The 21078-nt window shown below is 45.8% G+C and overlaps 1 protein-coding gene across 3 annotated transcripts in view; it reads left to right on the top strand.

Annotated features, from left to right (window-relative positions):
- YKT6 (YKT6 vesicular SNARE protein) overlaps positions 1-14130 on the top strand; it is a 31688-nt gene extending 17558 nt beyond the window's left edge. For all 3 annotated transcript variants that reach the window (XM_068111372.2, XM_068111371.2, XM_078773703.1), the window contains exon 8: positions 13402-14130. In XM_068111372.2, coding sequence (XP_067967473.1) covers positions 13402-13437 — 36 coding nt within the window. In that variant the 3' untranslated portion in view covers positions 13438-14130. The remainder of the gene's footprint in view (positions 1-13401) is intronic.
- The last annotated feature ends 6948 nt before the right edge of the window (positions 14131-21078 follow it).

Below are 21078 nucleotides of genomic sequence, written 5' to 3'. Positions count from 1 at the left end.
CTTTCGATTTTATAACAAAGTGTATATATGCATTTATTTAAACAAGGCTGGGATTCTCATTCTGGTGTTAGTTTTTTTATTTATTTAACTTTGTCAGGTAAACCCATCTTGCTACACGAGATCGGTGCCGGTGATAGATATACGGTGGTATATACAGTCACGTGAAAAAGTAAGTACACCCCATGTAAAGTTTAGACTTTTTCAACATACAGCTATTTAATCTTCATTTCAACAATATCTATATATATAAAACACTGTGTGTGTGTGTGTGTGTGTGTGTGTGTGTGTGTGTGTGTGTGTGTGTGTGTGTGTGTGTGTGTGTGTGTGTGTGTGTGTGTGTGTGTGTGTTGTTACCGATAGACTCCTAAACGGAGGCTTACGTGCTTGATATTTGGCATAGACATGGCCATTGAGCCTGGGACGAACATGGCCGAACTCAAAATATTTGACGATCCATTTTTTTTTTTTCATATTTATTTCAGCGCACGGAATCAGAGCAGGTGGGCGCTGATTCGCTCAGAGCGATCACGTGATGACGCTATAAACGATATGACGCTATGAAACGCTATGACGCTATGAAAAAAAAAATCGCTATGACGCTATGACGCTATGAACGATATGAACGATATGAACGATATGAAACGCTATGACGCTATGAAAAAAAAAATCGCTCGCTTTGCCAAGGGGCTCGCTCCCTCCCCTCCCCCGCCCGGCAATGCCGGGTACTTCTGCTAGTTGATAGATAAAGGTGATATAACATAACAAATTGCATAACAGGATGGGAAGTTCGTCATTTTCCATCCTGTTATGCAAGTTAGTCATTGTCATAGGGAAGTTAGTCATTTTGGTTATGACTAACTTCCCTGAAAATGTCTGCTGCTCTTCTTCTGCTCCAATCGGCTCATCTGATCATGTGCTTGTAAAAGTGGACATCTCTCTGACCATTCTCAGAGAGCCTCCTCAGCATCGACGAGTCTGGCATTTCACTCAGGCCAACTGGCACGGTCTTCAAGCAGCCATCAATCATCTGGACTGGTCTCCCATCTCTACCGCCTCTGACATCAACTCATCCTGGGAATTCTTTCAAAGTAAATTGCTCTCTCTCATGCACAGATTTATCCCATCTCGTCTTCAGTTGTCATACCCTTCCTCCCGTCCATGGTACACGGAATCTTGTGGTGAGGCTGTTGCCCTGAAACAACTTGCCTTTGCGTCTTGGAAGGCAAATCCAACTGAAGGCAATCTCATTTCCTTTCACAAAGCCCGAAACAAGTGTGTGTCCACTCTCAGGAGAGCCAGGAAACAATATCTCTCCGTTCTCAAGACCGAACTCTCAAACTTGTCTCCTTCCTCCAAATCTTGGTGGCGTCTGGTCAAATCCGTTTCTGGTGTTTGTTCCCCCTCCATCCCCTCCCTTACCTCAAATGGCTACACAGTTGACACCGCACGTGACAAAGCCGAATGCCTCAACTCTGTGTTTGCCTCAAAATCTTGTGTCCCAAACCCATCTCTCTCTGTTCCCACCTTTCCCAGTCGAACCCAACTGCTCCTGGACTCTGTGTCCTTCTCTCCTGATAAGGTGGAGAAGTTTTTATCAAACCTCGACTCTGATTCTGCAACTGGACCAGATGGCATCAGCCCTCGGGTCCTAATATCCTGCTCTGCCGCTCTATCTCACCCTCTCTCTGTTCTTTTCACCCTCTCTTTTGCGCAAGGTCATCTGCCAGCATCTTGGAAATCAGCAAACATTACCGCTTTACACAAAAAAGGTGCAAAAACAGATCCTTGCAACTACAGACCAATCAGCCTGCTCCCAATTATCAGCAAAGTCATGGAATCCATCATTGCTTCAGATATCAAATCCTTCCTCTTCTCCAATGGCTTGATCTCTGATCATCAATTTGGATTCAGACCAGGTCATTCTACTCTGGACATGTTGCTTCTGCTGTCTCAACAATGGATGGAGGTCCTCAATGCCAAACAGGAAATCAGAGCTGTCTCACTTGACATATCACGTGCCTTCGATACGGTCTGGCACCCAGCTCTGCTCACCAAACTCACCTCCTATGGTATTCAGGGAAATCTCCACTCATGGCTTGCGGATTTCCTCTCTGGTCGTAGGCAACGTGTGGCCCTGAATGGATTTCTCTCACCTTCCCGTCCTGTTCTGGCTGGAGTTCCCCAAGGTAGTGTTCTGGGCCCTGTGCTATTTCTGGTCTTCATCAATGACCTCTCCGACTCTCTGGAAAATCCTCTCTATCTCTTTGCTGATGACTCCACTATCTGCCGCTCCATTCCTCATCCCTCAGATCGGCAGTCTGCAGCCTCCTCACTCTCTGCAGACCTGGACAAAATCACAGACTGGTCAAACAAGTGGAACATGTCTTTCAATCCTGACAAATCTCACACTCTTACAATGTCTCTCCGAAAGGACCGACTGGACAACCCTCCCATCTACTTTTTCAACAATCCTCTCCAAGAAGTTCTGTCGCTCAAGCTTTTGGGTCTCACTATCTGCCATGATCTTTCTTGGGAAAATCACATTTCCAAGCTGGCCTCCAAAGCCAGTCGCCGACTGGGCATCCTCCGTCGTGCGAAGTCCTTCCTTGGCACACCTGAGCTCCTCACCACATACAAGGCTTTCATCCGCAGCTCAATGGAATACTGTTCCCCCCTCTGGGCTGGTGCTCCTGCCTCACACCTTGCTCGGCTTCACGCTGTTGAGGCCAAAGCTTTCAGAATCATTGGAATCTCCTGCGATGTAGTCAACTCCGAGGGCCTTTCACTCACTCACCGCAGGCAGGTTGGTGGTCTTTCTGTCTTCTACCGACTCCTCTCCGGCCTTGCTCCCCCAGCTCTCTCTGTGCTCTGTCCCCCCCAATATTCCTTCAGGTCGCACAAGATCTGCCTGCAACCCTCTTATGGTTAAACTGCCAAAGTCTAGGCTCTCTGCTCACCTTCACTCTTTCATTCCCCTTTTCTCCCGCCTCTGGAACAAACTCCCCCACTCCCTTCAATCCCACTCCTCCCTCCAGGTCTTTAAAACAGCTGTTCACCACCATCTCTTATCTTCCCCCATCCAAAACCTTGATCTTTTCTACCCCCGTTAATTTCACCCCAAATCCACTTTTTTGAAATATCAACTTCTTTCCTGGAAGTCCTTGCAGTGTCCTTGTGTTTTATACTTCTCCCACCTCCCCCCCCCCCCCCCACCCCCTTCCCACGCCTCCTCCTCCCAAGCCCTCTCCCTCCCACAGATCGCCAGATGTCCCTGCTCTCATATGTTGTGTTTGTGTGCTTCCCCTTCTCTCCCCATCTTGTCTACCGCTCCCCTTTTATATCCTTTGTTTGTCCGTTTGATTTGTTTGTGTGATAAATGATAGCTCTTTCATGAGCCTCGATTCTGTATACAAAAAAAAAAAAAAAAACTCCCGGATTGGTCTCATGACAGTCCTCACCTGCTGCTTCCATGAGCCTGCGGATTAAATGCTCACACAGAACATTCCAGCATTTTAATACCATCCGTGTGCCATTTAATTACTATGGATGCCATCCTCCCTTTTTCTCGTATGATCTACTCCATGACTCATCTATCTATAATTCCAGTAATCTCTGTACGTCTGTACGTTTGTACGTCTGTTTGTCTGTGACCGCTGTTTCTCGACAACCACGGGTCCGATATACTTTTAACTTGCCAGGTATATTGCTGGGGACCCGAGGATGTGCCTTTTCAAGGTTTCATATTAATCGGACAATTACTTACCGAGCTATGTCCAAAAAACGATTCAACCAATCAGAGAGCAGCGAACGATCGCGTGTGCCGAACGTGGAGGACACACTCTGCCTCGGATGGCACATTTGAGAGCGTATTCATTTATTTCACGTTTGCAAACTATGTTGGCGTTAAACTATGTTTTAAAACTAATAAAAACGAATTTGCGATTCATTCGCTTTCCTGCGCGTTTGTGCACGCGATGGCGATTTCTTTACCAAACTCCGGAAGCCGTTCGCTTTGGACCAAACCATTGCATGTAAATAGAGGGGGGGGATTGTCACCGTACTCGCAAGCCGTTCGCTTTGGACCAAACCATTTCATGTAAATAGAGGGGGGGGGATATAATTTTAGATATAGATATAGTACGGGCAATGCCCTAGTCTATCTATAATTCCAGTAATCTCTGTCTGTACGTTTGTACGTTTGTCTGTCTGTGACCGCTGTTTCTCGACAACCACGGGTCCGATATACTTTTAACTTGCCAGGTATATTGCTGGGGACCCGAGGATGTGCCTTTTCAAGGTTTCATATTAATCGGACAATTACTTACCGAGCTATGTCCAAAAAACGATTCAACCAATCAGAGAGCAGCGAACGATCGCGTGTGCCGGCGTTGCGAATGGACCAAACCATTCCATGTAAATAGAGGGGGGGGTTCTGTGGTCGTTGCGAATGGACGAAACCATTTCATGTAAATAGAGGGGGGGGGATTGTCACTGTACTCGCAAGCCGTTCGCCGTTCGCTTTGACGTTGCGAATGGACCAAACCATTTCATGTAAATAGAGGGGGGGGATATAATTTTAGATAGATATATAGTACGGGCATATATATAGTACGGGCATGCCCTCGTACTAGAAAACCACAGTCAAAGCTTGTTCAGCCACTGGTCGCCATTGGTATTGATCCCATTAGGGCAATGGTTTAGTGGGGTCTAATTTGATAGTCACTGGCTGTGCCTCCAAAATTCGTCTCACACCATTTGGATGTGTATTCCATCGTTCAAGTACTTTACCAGTACATCCAATCTCTCCTCAAACTTTTCCAAATTCCATAATTTCCAGAAACTATGTCCAAAATAGTCATCCACCATCTGCCACTCCTGCCTTGGCACTTCTTTCCTTTCTGTCATCATTGGAACGATCTCCTGAGCATCATGTCCTTCCGCCACCAATAAGCTCAAATGTGGAGTTACTTGTGGAGACAGGCTAACCCCCGCTCTAGCAGGGAAAATGGCCTTAAAATGCATGTTGTTGTTGTTGTTGTTGTTGTTGTTGTTGTTGTGGAGTTACTTCAGCCTGTTGTTTCCTCCTTTAGCTCACTCATTAATGGTGTTTATCTTAATATTAAAGTATTTAATGAGTACCGTAAAACTTCGACTCTAACGCGTCCCTGTGCATAATGTGCACCCCCAACTTGGACTTTTGATGAGGTGTAAAAATCCATCCACCTATATATAATACACACCCCCATTTCAGCACTCGAATGAAAAAAAATCGACGTAAAACATGTTATTACATCTGTCAAAAATGGCGAAGTCCATCTCAACCACGACTGTCGGCCACAATTTCATAATTGTTGAACAGAGTGGCGCTAATGAAAGAATATCACAGCAGGTCCAGGAACTAAATTTACGACAGTTGTAAATTGTAAAATTACGTAAATCTCTTACCTCAAATGGCTACACAGCTGACACCGCACGTGAAAAACCTGAATGCCTCAACTCTGTGTTTGTCTCAAAATCTTGTGTCCCAAACCCACTCACTCTGTACCCACCATACCCATTCAAACCCAGCTGCTCCTGGACTCTGTGTCCTTCTCTCCTGACAAGGTGGAGAAGTTTGTCTAACCTCGACTCTGATTCTGCAACTGGACCAGACGGCATCAGCCCACGGGTTCTAAAATCCTGCTCTCCCGCTCTTTCACACCCTCTCTCTGTTCTCTTCACCATCTCTTTTGCTCAAGGTCATCTGCCATCAATTTGGAAATCAGCAAACATTACCACTTTACACAAAAAAATGTGCAAAAACAGATCCTTGCAACAACAGACCAATCAGCCTGCTCCCAATTATCAGCAAAATCATGGAATCCATCATTGCTTTGGATATCAAATCTTTCCTCTTCTCCAATGGCTTGATCTCGGATCGTCAATTTTGATTCAGACCACGTCATTCTACTCTGGACATGCTGCTTCTGCTGTCTCAACAATGGATGGAGCTCCTCAATGCCAAACAGGAAATCATAGCTGTCTCCCTTGACATATCACGTGCCTTCGATACGGTCTGGCACCCCGCTCTGCTCACCAAACTCTCCTCCTATGGTATCCATGGAAATCTTCACACATGGCTTGCGGACTTCCTCTATGGTCATAGTCAACATGTGGCCCTGAATGGGTTTCTGTCATCTCCACTTCCTGCTCAGGCTGGAGTTCCCCAAGGCAGTGTTCCGGGCCCTGTGCTTTTTCTGGTCTTCATCAATGATCTCTCCGACTCTGGAAAATCCTCTCTATCTCTTTTGTTATGGATTCGTCACTTCCGTTGTTGTGGTTTTCATCCACTGTAAACATTTTTGATTCCATGTATTATTATTGTTGTCGTTTGAGGGAAATAGAAATTATTATTTTCAAAAGGTAAAAATTTATGTTTTAAATGAAACCGGAACTGGACGACGACGAAGAGGAAGAAGAGGAAAAGAAGGCGGAGCGAGGGAGTCGGAGAAGAAGCATCGTTGCTTTGCGGTCTGGAGAGAACGTTGGCGAGCAAGAGTCCCGAGTGAACTTTGGGTTTCCCAGGAAAGGGATTCCTGCGACAGAGTTGTTATCACTGTGACAGATCAACCTGCGTGTCAGGTTTTGCGGTCGATTCCGAAGAGAATCATCGTCGGGCCATTACGTCTCGAGTACGGGCCGTCGGCCATTTTGACTCGCGCGCTATGTGCGTCGCGCAAGTTTTCTTTGCTTCGCTTCAGCCGTTTTCGCCGCATTCAGACGTTTATCTGGCGGGTGTGTGTGCAATGTGGATTTTGAAGGTTAATCTGCGGTTCGCCGACTGTGAGCCGTGAAACGTCCATACCCGAGGGTGTGATTTCCCAGTTGCCTGGAGGGCGCCTTTGGATTTCCCAGTTGCCTTGAGGGCACCTTTGCGCAGCTTTGGCAGCAGGACTGTAACTGCCAACCCAACGGGATTCTGGTCTCGATTGGACATTGTTCTGACGATCGCTGGAACGGATCGACTTTGGCTTGAAGCCGGGATCGACTTTGGCTTGAAACCGGAATCGACTTTGGTTTGAAGCCAGGAAAGAGACATTGGGAATGTTCTTGTTTCACTCACTTGGAGCACAGTGAGTTATATATTACGAAACTGATGGTACCATCATAGGATATATATTGTTACGGACCGCGGATAAGGATGTTGGTTTGCCGAGCGGATGGCACCGCGGCCGTACAGTTACCCCGACTAACCCGATTCCTGAACGTTGGCTGGATCGCGCCACAGATATTCAATAGGGAAAAGACTAAGGCGACACGGATGTGAAGAAGAAGAAGACAAAAAGGTTGGAAATACGAATATAATTTATTTACTATTTACAGGCTCAAAAATAACCAAGGAGAAGGAAGGATAATAAAATAAAATAGACAGAGGGACGGACCAGAAGGACACAGTGAAAATCGCTAGCTTATCTATGCAGTCTTAATTAACCCATGGACAGAACAAACGAGGACAGACTCACGCGGGGAATGATGATAGGACTGGCGGGAGGTGGATGGCTGGAGGGAGAGGAAGGTCCACCGGTACTGCAGCACGATCGGCGGTGCCGTTTCCTCAAAACTGCCGTCAAGGCCCCAAGCTGCTGTTGTTGCTGCTGTGGCCGCTGCTGCTGCTGCTGTGTCTGCTGCTGCTGCTGTGTCTGCTGCTGCTGCGGTGGACGTCGCGCGCTTTGCCAGGACTCGTCTGGTCCAACCACACAACAGAACAACGTGCTTGCTTCTTGCCCAACTCTCTTGCTTGGTCCAACTTTGGCGAGCAAGGTGACGAATAGCAGGCTTTGTGCTTCCCTGGATGATCTTTTATCTTCTGCTAACATGCCAGCCTCGGACTCTGTTCGGAAAAGCACCAGCTCAGGAACAAACATCGGTCCACTTGATCAGCCGTTGCTGTGTACAAAGCTTCCTTGGGTGATCTCTCTCAGTACCTTGCGCGTGCGCTTTTATAGTGCCTCCGGCGATCAAGCCGCCGGCCTTCAGGACACGCCCCTCGGTGTGCTCACCTCGGCCCTGGTTGGTCGCGCGACCCTCTGGCTCCGCCCTTGATGACGACGGGCGGGCACGCCCGTCTTCCCCGACCCGAGCACATGTTCAATGGTGGTTTTGGAGGGGATGTAATTGGCAATCGAGGCTTGGCAATGATGAAAGGGGGGTGTGAAAGGAATCTACTCTATTTCACTTGGTGCAATGGAGTGTCATCTTAATGGGAGACAAGGCCTTACCCTAATACACATAATAAAGATATAACTATCAACCAGGGGGAAATCTATGATTGGCTGACGTGTATGCTTTATGGACTAATTATGGGACGCCCTTTGACCTTTATACATAACTGGAGTAAGGAGGGTCCAGACTTAAGCAATAATTCACAACAATTTACTACAATACAACACAATAAAAAAACACAATCCTCATATCCGCAACAATATATATATATATATTGATTTAGTGGGGCGGCTTAGCCCAAATATTCAAAAGAATTGTGCATTTTGTGAAACAAGCACCAAATTTGGCACAAATGTACATTAATATGTTGCGAACATTTTCAGATATTGGGCCACTTGAAATTCCGTAATTTTTTTTTTCAAATTTTTTCAAATTTCGTAATTTCAAATTTTCCGGGTGACACCGTCACAATTTCGGTCTTCGAGGCCGGCCGATAGGCAAAGTGTGACCGGAAGGGACGAGGTTCTCCTGACCACGTGGCCCTCGATCTGGGAAGCGAGAGGCGTTCCATTAGTGGACGCGCCCCTCACGCCCGACTTTTGGGCGGCCCCGGCAGGCCGTTTGTTTTGACGTTCCGTGACAGGCCCCGCACCCCCACCTCCGGGCCGACCGGAAGCTTGTGCTGAGTACATCATACCTGAACAACTCAGTGAGGCAGAACACAGCAGTGCACACCAGGGTGACCCCTTCAGTGCATAAACCAATTAACCTGTCCACTGCAGGGCATATAGAAATGAAGTTATTTTCTGCATATAATAATAATATAAGTTCAGTTCTATATAACAATTTCTGTTATCACCACTACCACTACAACTACCACTACTACAAGCTTTGTCTGGAATTTTGTGGACTAACAGACAAACAGACATACAGACAAGCTGGGATCAAAACATTACCTCCTTCCACCATTGAGTGTAGAGGTAAACATCATGGAAATTATATCATGCCCTAGATTTAATTCATGCTTACCCGTGTATTTGCTTCACTGGTTCACAAGGTCTTTTGCATACATGTAATTCAGACTCTCGTCTTCATTGCTGACCACACAATGTTCGCAACATATTAATGTACATTTGTGCCAAATTTGGTGCTTGTATCACAAAATGCACAATTCTTTTGAATATTTGGGCTAAGCCGCCCCACTATATCGGCCGGCCTCGAAGACCGAAATTGTGACGGTGTCACCCGAAAAATTTGAAATTACGAAATTTGAAAAAATTTGAAAAATAAAATTACGGAATTTCAAGTGGCCCAATATCTGAAAATGTTCGCAACATATTAATGTACATTTGTGCCAAATTTGGTGCTTGTATCACAAAATGCACAACAGGTTTGCTATGCTGCTACACTAATTGTACTTTTGGATTCCTATTATTGTTGTACTGTTATTCTTGTGTGATCTTAATACAATATTTGTTTGTTGGTAACAATTGGTGTGGCTTCACCATTGATCTTTGACATACAGAATATAATAACACATCTTTCTGCCGTGACTCCTCTCAGGGCTCGGAGGTACACCTTGACCAGGGGGTTTGGGGAGGAGCACGTAACACTTTGCTGATGACTCCACTCTCTGCCGCTCCGTTCCTCATCCCTCAGATCGGCAGTCTGCAGCCTCCTCACTCTCTGCAGACCTAGACAAAATCACAGACTGGTCAAACAAGTGGAACATGTCTTTCAATCCTGACAAATCTCACACTCTTACTATGTCTCTCTGAAAAGACTGACTAGACAACCCTCCCAGCTACCTTCTGAACAATCCTCTCCAAGAATATCTATCACTCAAGCTTTTGGGTCTCACTGTCTGCCATGATCTTTCCTGGAAAAAACATATTTCCAAGCTGGCCTCCAAAGCCAGTCGCCGACTGGGCATCCTCTATCGTGCGAAGCCCTTCCTTGGCACACCTGAGCTCCTCACCACATACAAGGCTTTCATCTGCAGCTCAATGGAATACTGTTCTCCCCTCTGGGCTGGTGCTCCTGCCTCACACCTAACTCGGCTTCACGCTGTTGAAACCAAAGCTTTCAGAATCGTTGGAATCTCCCGCGATGAAGCTGATTCTGAGGGCCTTTCACTCGCTCACCGCAGGCAGGAAGGTGGTCTTTGTCTTCTACCGACTCCTCTCTGGCCTAGCTCCCCCAGCTCTGTCTGTGCTTTGTCACCCAAATATTCCTGCAGGTCGCACAAGATCTGCCTGCAACCCTCTTCTGGTGAAACTGCCAAAATCGAGACTCTCTGCTCACCTTCACTCTTTCATTCCTCTTTTCTCCCGCCTCTGGAACAAACTCCCTCACTCTCTTCAATCCCACTCGTCCCTCGAGGTCTTTAAAACAGCTTTTCACCACCATCTCTTATCTTCCCTCATCCAAAACCTTGATCTTTTCTACCACTGTTAATTTCACCCCAGATCCACTTTTTTGAAATTCCCGCTTCTTTCCTTGAAGTCCTATCAGTGTCCATGTGTTTTCTTTACCTCTCCCACCCCCACCCCACCGCTTCCCATGCCCCCCCCCCCCCCAAGCCCTCTCCCTCCCACAGATCTCCCAATGTCCCTGTTCCCGACTGTTGTACTTGTGTGCTTCCCTCTCTCTCCCCATCTTGTCTCCAGCTCCCTTTATTTTATGTTTTCACCCCTCAGCCCTATTATATGGGAATTGACGTCCGTCCGATGAAATTGGTTTCCGTCAATTTCGAGCAGAACGGCTTGTCCGATTAAATTCATTTTTGCAGTGTGTGTTGGGGTTGAGTTGAGGAAGGTTCCTTTCAAAAATGGGCGCGCTGCGATTTTCAATACGGCTGCCAAGGTAGCCATCTTGAAATTTGTTTCCGTCAATTTCGAGCAGAACGGCTTGTCCGATTAAATCCATGTTTGCAGTGTGTGTTGGGGTTGAGTCGAGGAAGGTGCCTTTAGAAAATAGGCGCACTGCGATTTTCAATATGGCCGCCACGGCTTCCTTTCACCATGCATGGGCTGAGGGGTTTCGCCCGCTTTGCGGTGCTATTTATTAGTCCCCTACCGGTGTACACCGGAGGGGACTATAGGTTTGCACGCCGTCCCTCCGTCTGTCAGTCCGTCAGTCCATCACGCAAAGAATAGTTTTCTGGACTTTTTTTTCTAAACTCTTAATGCTAATGATTTCAAACTTGGTACATGGTTTCCTCATGATAAGTTACAGATCAAGTTCGAACTTCACGACGTTTCGATCATTTTAAACAAAGTTGTGGCACTTTGTTTATTCTAGAGTTCTCCCCAAGCGGCACCGCGCACCCTCAGCCTCGTCTCGCGAACGTCAAAAGCGTGACACAGCGCTTTCGGGAGGGGCGGAGCCAAGCCGAGCAACATATAGTATATACACATCGATCATTGATCGTGAACCGGAAAATATAATAAATTACTGATATTTAGCGACTCGAAAGGTTCTTTATCAACAACTTATTTTCTCGTGCTTCTGCTGACCTGTCTGCAAGATGTATAAATCGAAGTCCCGAGTGCGAATCACAGGTGAGCCCGTCCTGAGGTAATTAGCGATTGGAAACGATTCAGAACCTGTGGGTAAATAACTCTTGGTAATTTCACCAACAGTTTTCCAGACGACAGACTGCCGGGAGGGGACATGTATTGCAGCGCAATACTCAGAATGCTTGTTTTACTTGCAAAATCGAAGATTTTTCAAGTATATTGGTCAGTTGCGTTTGTGGTTCTGTCTGTGTCTCTGTCTGTGTCTGTCTGTCTGTCTGTTTGTCTGTTTGTTTGTCACTGGCCTACAGGTCACAATTTTCAACCGATCTTCACGAAACTTCACCAAATGGGAGAGTTGGTCAAAAGCAAGAAGCCTATTGTTTTTGGTGTCAAAAGGTGGATGCCAAAAGGATAGGCCAAAGGTCACCAACCTTGCTAAATTTCTAAAATCCTCAATTTTCATCCGATTGACTTGAAATTTGAAGAGGACTTGCATATCTGGTCACTGAATTCAACCACCAAGTATTTTTGAGGTCAACATCGGCCAAAAGGTCAACATAGGCCAAATTTCCAAAATCTCCAATTTTCATCCAATTGACTTGGAATTTGAAGAGGACTTCCATATCTGGTCACTGAATTCAACCACCAAGTACTTTTGAGCTCAACATAGGCCAAAAGGTCAACATAGGCCAAATTTCTAAAATCCTCAATTTTCATCCAATTGACTTGAAATTTGAAGAGGACTTGCATATGTGGTCACTGAATTCAACCACCAAGTATTTTTGAGGTCAACATAGGTCAAATTTCTAAAATCCTCTTCAATAATTGACTTGAAATTTGAAGAGGACTTGCAAATCTGGTCACTGAATTCAACCACCAAGTATTTTTGAGGTCAACATAGGCCAAATTTCGAGTCTCGATCTTGCAATATATATATATATATATATATATATATATAAATAAATAATCAAGGCACCTCCTAGCTTTAATGGTGAGCACCAGCCACGAATTATGTCTCACACGGTAAATACCGCATAACCCGCAAGCAACCAACAGCCTGTCTGCCACACAGACCATCGTTCCCACCAGTGCAAACCAAAACCAGGGGGTGCGGTGCGATCGGCGGGGATAATAATCAACGAACATAACAGCATGACGAGCGCTGTCCCGATCTCCTGTGGACCGAAGTCCTAGACCAAAGCGTCACCTCCGACCCAAAGGGTCTTCTGGAGGCCTCAGCCCGGCCACTCTGTCAACAGACAGAGATTTATTCATTGGTCCCCATTGGCTAAACATCAAGCAGAGCCGCCAATCTGTTGACAGAGTGGCCGGGCTGAGGCCTCCAGAAGACCCTTTGGGTCGGAGGTGACGCTTTGGTCTAGGACTTCGGTCCACAGGAGATCGGGACAGCGCTCGTCACGCTGTTATGTTCGTTGATTATATATATATATATATATATATATATATATATATATATATATATATATATATATATATATATATATATATATATATATATATACTCATGCATGCTTTTTTAACTGGGTGATGACAGTGATTTCCAGAAGGAGGGGGCTTGGGTCTTTGTATGATGGAAGGGGTTTCTGTAACACTATGTAAAAAATTTTCATATGACGTTCTTGTGTATGTACTATGTACGTTTTTCATTTATTTGAAGGCGAGAAAGCAGAACTCTTGCTGCAAGTTGATGTGACGTCAGCACTGTTCGACCGCTACAGCCAAGGTTGCGATAATGCCAACACCTCCATTCGACCCAGCCTGTAGAATGCCTCCGGCCTCCTATGTTTTAATATATTATGTGCGTGATGTACTATATTGTAAAAAAAAAAAAATCGTTGTCTTATGGAATTGTTCAGCATCATGTGTTGATTTTTGACAAATATTTCTGATTTACTTTCGTAATCAGTGAGTGTGTAGCTGGTGATGAACACGGTGCGTTTTAAAGGATGATTCACTGTTTTGTTTTTGTTTCTGAAAGACTTCTCATTCCATTGAAATATTCACATTGTACCTGTAGCTTGTTTATTTAAATGAATGTATTAACAAGCCGCTCGCTGCAGGCACAAAAAAGGCTTGTAGTGATGGGCGGGTCCTTCCGCCGTTTTCCTGCAAATTTTTTTTCCAATGGGAATAAATGGAGATACATGTCAATATTCCAATGATTATAACTTTCTCCTTGGTTTATCCATCGCAAGTATTAACACAAACATGATATAAAAGTTGGCAATTTGCATCGATCGAATGACTCCCGCGATGGCAATGCATAGGTTTTGTCGGTTTTTTTTTTGTTTTGTTTTTTTTGCCAAACCTGCTTCGGAGTGAACATGATTGTTTGGGTCCATACAGTGTGTGGCGACCATATAAATAAAGTGTGACTCAAACATTCCATGAACGTTTTCTTTTGTTTTCCCATCACGGTCATTGGGACGAGCGCTCACGGCGTTGGCTTTAACCCTTCACTTCATAATCTTGATTGTTTCCAATCATGTATAATTATCACATGACCACACATACACATGCATACATACATACATATATACACACATACACACATACACACATACATACATACATGCACACATACGTACACACATACGTACACACATACATACACACATACATACATACACACATACATACATGCACACATACATACACACATACATACGTACACACACACACACACACACACACACACACACACACACATACATACACACACACACACACACACACACATACATACACGTACATACACACACACGTACATGCACGTACATACACGCATATACACACATACATATACATACACACACACCGGTCTACATACACACACAAACAAAACAACATCAACAGGCATTTTAAGGCCATTTTCCCTGCAAGAGCGGTCCCCATGACAATCTTCTCCATTTTCCCTATTTTCTGCATCTCCCCTTGTTAACCCCCTTGCCCGCATTTCTTCCACCACCTTAGCCAAGTCTTTCTCGGTCTTCCCCATCCTCTACTTCCTTCAACATTCATTTCTATCACTCTTCTCAACCAGTCACTTTCATCCTTCCTCAACACATGACCAAACCATCTCAACCTGTTTCTCTTCACAGCATCCATCACAGGCTCTATTCCCATCATCTTTCGCAATTCATCATTTGTCTTCCTCTCTCTCAAAGATACTCCACACATCCATCGAACCATTCGCATTTACACCCTTTCCAGCCTTCGTTGCTGCTCTACATTCATTGCCCATGTCTCACTCCCATAAATCATAACACTTCACACACATGCAGCATACACCTTTCCCTTCAGCTTCAACGACACTCCCCTCCTCGTAAGTACGCCACTCAGTTCCCGAAACTTCTTCCATGCACATCTCACTCCAGCAACCGTTGCCGAGTCTGATCCACCTTCTCCATTCAACATGTCTCCTAGGTAGCAAAATGTTTCACACCTTCCAGCTTCATGCCGTCTCCAAGATCCAACTCCACATTTCCTCCATCTGCAGCTCCCTCTGTGCACACCTTACACTTGAATGTACCTGCCACACTGGTTAATGACCCTCTCAAACCACTACATTTTTGATGAACCCACTCAGCGCACATTGTACATTGAAGGGAATTCACTCCGACACCCTTCCTGCACACAGCACACGGCCACTTCCCAGTTCTTTCCACCTCACCACATGCTTTACCACTTGCCATCACCTTCCTTTTTCCGATATTCACCTTCAGACCTTTTGTCTCCATATATTCCTTCCACTTGTTCATCTTCTCCTTCAGTCCATCCATACTCCGCAATCAACACCAGATCATCAGCATACAATAACTCCCACGGTAAACCCTCCTTTGCATTCCGAGCCAGCACTTCCATCACAGCTACAAATAGTAGTGGATTTTGTACCGACCCCTGATGCACTCCCACCTTCACCTCAAACTCACCACTGTTCCCGTCCTCGTCCTTACAGCTGTGCGCATTCTCTCGTACATTGCCATCACTACTCTCATCAACCATTCCTCCACTCCTAACTTCCTCAATACCCATGTCACTACTTCACGTGGAACCCTATTGAATGCTTTCTCCAGATCAACAAACCCAAGAAACAACTTCTTCCTCTTCTCCATGTAATTCTGCAACTGCCTTACAATAAAAAGCATGTCTGTCGTTCCTCTTCCTAGCATAAATCCAAACTGCATTTCGTCGATCTTCACTTTCTTCCTTATCCTCCTCTCCAACACCCTTTCCAATACCTTCATTCCATGCTCCAATAACTTTAACGCTTGATACGAGCCACAGTCCAGAGGGTCACCTTCCCCCTTGTATAGAGGGACGAGAGTACTCAGTTCCCAAACCACTGGAATGCGGCCTTCTTTCACCAGCGGATTACAGATCTCTGTCATTCTCTTCACAGCCCAACTTCCTGCTGCCTTCAACATATCTCCCACAACTCCCGTTGACCCACCCGCTTTTCTACTCTTCATTGCTTTTATCGCTTCCTCAACTTCATTCTCGGTTATCTTCTCTGCCGGTCCTAAAACTGGGTTACTCCCTATGTTGCCGTCCCATTCATTCTCTGCATTCAACAGTATTTCCATATATCTCTTCCATCTTCCTTTAATTCCATCTGGGTTCACAACGATTTGTCCCACTTCGTCCTTCAAGCAACTTACCCCCATCACATCACACCTCTTTCGCTGTCTGCTTTGCAATCCTCAATACCGCTCTCTGACCCTCTTCCGAATGCAAGTGTTCTCCGAACATTTTCCTACATGCCTCCTGCGCCTTTTCTACCTCTTTCTTTGCAGCCTTCTTGGCTGCCTTATAAATTTCATGCTCTGCCTTTTCTGCCCCCGTACCCTTCGCCTTCTGCCATTCTTTGAACTTCTTCCTCTTCTCGTTAACCTTCTTTCCAACTACATCATCCCACCACCATGTTTCTGAGTGCCTCGGTGGTCCTTTTGTCCATCCACATACCTCACCAACGGCTCCCAACGGACTATCTTTCATTGACATCCAACCACTTTCAAGCTCAACCACATCATCCTCTACCATACTCAGCCTCTCTTTTAATGCCTCCCTCACTGTCACCTCTTTCAACCTCCACACCTTCATTCTCGGTTGGTACTTCACCCACCGAGCTCTCCTCGCACCTTTCACCCTTATGTCACAGACAACCAAGTGGTGTTGTGAATCGGCCTCCTCCCCCGGGATCACCTTTGTGTCCCGGAGGCGCCCCCGATTTCACCTACGCACCATCAGGTAGTCAATGGTTGTCGTCGACCCACCTGACGTGTACGTAACAAGCTTATTATCCTCTTTCTGGGACTGAGTATTACAAATCAACAAACCATCTCCATCAGCAAACTCCAAAATCCTTTCACCTTCTCCATTCCTCACACCATATCCGTAACCCCCATGAACTCCCTCAAAACCATCCATACTCCTTCCCACATGTCCATTTAGGTCTCCTCCTACCACAACAACTTCCACATCTTTCACCTTTTCCATCAGCTTCTCTATTGCACACCAGAACGTGTCCTCTTCATCGCTCCGACCGACATGCGGAGCATATCCCGAGATGACGTTCACCAAGAGCTTTCCAATCATCATCTTCACCATCATCAACCTTTCACTCACTCTAGTCACACTCACCAGACTGTCTACAAACTCCTCAGAAAACAGGACACCAACACCATTCACGCCCTCCGGGCACCCTTGCCACACAAACTTGTATTTCTGTCCCTGCCTACCCTTCACCATTCTCACACCACTTCCCTTCCATCTCTTCTCCTGCACACAACAAAGTCACGTGAAAAAGTAAGTACACCCCATGTAAAGTTTTGACTTGTTCAACATATTTCAACATACAGCTATTTGATCTTTATTTCAACAATATTGATAGATAAAGGTGATATAATATAACAAACTAGTGGGGTCACCCGTGGGAATCCCACGGGCATGGACGTGTGTGACATTTCGACATATTGAGTTAGATGCTGCACATTCATTTTTACAAAATGGTTACTGGCAAGTCATCAGATCCAGAAATGGTGTAATGAACACAATTTATTTATTTCACATAATATGTGACCTTTCACTCCTCTCCACCTGACACTCCTCTCTCCACCTCACACTCTCCTCTCTCCACCTGACACTCTCCTCTCTCCACCTGACACTCTCCTCTCTCCACCTAGCACTCCTCTCCTCTCCAATCCCTCACATTCCTCTCCTCTCCATCCCTCACCTCTCCAATCCCTCACACTCCTCTCCAATCCCTCACACTCCTCTCCAATCCCCCACACTCCTCTCCTCTCCAATCCCTCACCTCTCCAATCCCTCACACTCCTCTCCAATCGTGCCTCACACTCCTCTCCAATCGCGCCTCACACTCCTCTCCAATCGTGCCTCACACTCCTCTCCAATCCCTCACATTCCTCTCCTCTCCAATCCCTCACATGCCTCTCCAATCCCTCACACTCCTCTCCAATCGTGCCTCACTCCTCTCCAATCGCGCCTCGCACTCCTCTCCAATCGCGCCTCGCACTCCTCTCCAATCGCGCCTCACACTCCTCTCCAATCGCTCCTCACACTCCACTCCAATCGCTCCTCACTCTCCTCTCCAATCGCCCCTCACTCGCCTCTCCAATCGTGCCTCACTCCTCTCCATTCGCGCCTCACACTCCTCTCCAATCGCGCCTCACACGCCTCTCCAATCGCGCCTCACACGCCTCTCCAATCGCGCCTCACACTCCTCTCCAATCGTGCCTCACACTCCCCTCCAATCGCGCCTCACACTCATCTCCAATCGCTCCTCACTCCTCTCCAATCGCGCCTCACACTCCTCTCCAATCGCGCCTCACACTCCTCTCCAATCGCGCCTCACACTCCTCTCCAATCGCACCTCACTCTCCTCTCCAATCGCCCTCACTCTCCTCTCCAATTGCTCCTCACTCTCCTCGCCAATCGCTCCTCACTCTCCTCACCAATCGCTCCTCACTCTCCTCTCCAATCGCTCCTCACTCTCCTCTCCAATCGCTCCTCACTCTCCTCTCCAATCGCGCCTCACTCGCCTCTCCAATCAGCTTTCCCCGTCTCGTTTCTCTCGTTTTTCTCCCGTCTCGTTCTTTTTCTTGCTCCATCATGTTCAAGTTTGCATTGACGTTCGTCGATGGACTCGTTCGCCCGTCTCATTCGTTTTCTTGCTACATCCTGTTCAAGTCTGCGTTCTTCATCGATCGTCTCATTCATTTTGGAAATAGAAGTTTCCACGCAGCACATGAATTGTCACGATCCTCAAGAGGAAGTGTCTCGTAATCATCAAATGATAAATGGCAAGTAAATTATATTGTGGAAAATTAAAGATTTCAAATAAACCTATTTAAAGTGTATGCGCACATAACTAATTTTAAAAAACGAAGAAATATCTCTCGGTAATTTCCTGAAACATATTTTACTTCCGGATAATAATGATGAATGAAATAAAAACGAAGAAATATATGTCGGCATCATTGTTGACGTTTTTGTGACGACTGTCATCAAACGAAAAAGTAATATATCTTAACGGAAAAGCAAAAGCGAATTTTTAATATATGTCGACACGTCGCCGTCGGTGTCATGTTGGACGGTGTATGATACATCATGACGCGATTTTTAAAAATATATCTCTGCATTTTCCCGCGTGTGTGGAATGTTCTCAATTATTGCTGACACCGAGTCTAAAACCATCGATAAAAATGAAATCAGATGGTGAGTTAGATTGGAGATAAAGGTGTGAGAGAGACTCAATGGCCTTGAAGTTACAGGCCTTTGAGAATTCATTTCGTTCTATAAACGGCAACTTTCATCGGATTTTCTTCCCGTTTTTTTTCAACTGAGTCTGAAACTATGTTAGCGACTGTGAAAAATGAAATGATATATCGAATTCGATTTGAAATAAAACTGGGAGAGAGAGCAAGACACCACGGGCCTACAAAACAGGCCTCAAAGCTATGCGAGTTAATAAAATGGTGGATATTTGTTTATATGAAGCCTCTCCCAGAATGGGTGGAGCTACTCTGCAAACCGAGTAAGCCACACCCCGGACAGACGTCCAACAGACAGAATCATCTACGGCTATTATAATATAGATATCATGAAACATTTACATTTTGTAGTCCATTGTATAATTTAAATAAACAAAAATGCAAATTTTGCATGCGGAAAAGGTAGGTACACCCTTGGCAGAATCAACCTCAAGTAGGCGTTTCTTATAACTGTCTATCAGTCTCTGACATCGACTGGGATAAATTTTTGCCCACTCCTCCATGCAGAATTCTTTCAGCTGTGCGATGTTTGAGGGGTTTCTTGCATGCACAGCTCGTTTCAAATCTCCCCACAACATCTCGATGGGATTTAGATCGGGGCTTTGACTTGGCCATTCCAGAACCCTCCATTTCTTTCTTTTCAGCCATTCCTTGGTGGATTTACTGGTATGTTTCGGGTCATTGTCATGTTGCAAGGTCCACCTACGGTTGAGCTTCAACTTCCCGACAGATGGCCTCACATTATCCTCAAGCACCCTCTGGTACAATGAAGAATTCATAGTGGATTCTATGATTGTGAGCTGCCCAGGCCCTGATGCAGCAAAGCTGCCCCAAACCATAATATTTCCCCCACCATGCTTTACAGTTGGTATCCGGTTCTTGTGGTCAAATGCTGTCTCTGGTTTTCGCAAACATGTCTTCTGGTACTGTGGCCAAATAGCTCTACCTTTGACTCATCTGTCCAGAGCACATTGTTCCAGAAGTGCTTGTCTTTGCCTTGGTGTTCATTGGCAAACTTTAGTCTTGCCCTGATGTTCTTTGTAAACAGCAAAGGTTTCCTCCTGGCACACCTCCCATGTAGATCAAATTTGTGCAGCCTCTTTCTAATGGTAGACTCGTGCACTTTGACATCAACAGTGGCAAGAGCTACCTGTAGGTCCCGTGATGACATTCTGGAGTTCTTAGAGACTTCTTTCAGCATCTTGCGGTCTGCTCTCGGACTGAACTTGCTGGGGCGGCCTGGCCTGAACAAGTTCGCAGTTGTTTGGAATCTTCTCCACTTGTAGATGATCTTCCGGACAGCCGAATGATTGATTTCAAATTGTTTGGAGATCTTTTTCAATCCCTTCCCAGACTCGTAGGCATCTATAACCTTCTTTCTGAAGGCCTCAGAGAGCTCTTTTGATCTCGGCATGGTGACGCCACACACTTGAACAACAAAGAGCAAACCAAACTAAATGTCTGAGGTTTAAATAAGACAGGTTCCTCCAAGATAGCCTGGTGTTGGCTTAGCGGTTAGGGTGCCGGCTTAGGATCCTAGC

This window comes from Myxine glutinosa, chromosome 3, assembly GCF_964187855.1.
Source record: "Myxine glutinosa chromosome 3, kmMyxGlut1.1, whole genome shotgun sequence".
Classification (NCBI taxonomy): Eukaryota; Metazoa; Chordata; class Myxini; order Myxiniformes; family Myxinidae; genus Myxine; species Myxine glutinosa.
Note: the sequence above shows the minus strand (reverse complement) of the source record. Positions and strands in the feature narration are given on the sequence as shown.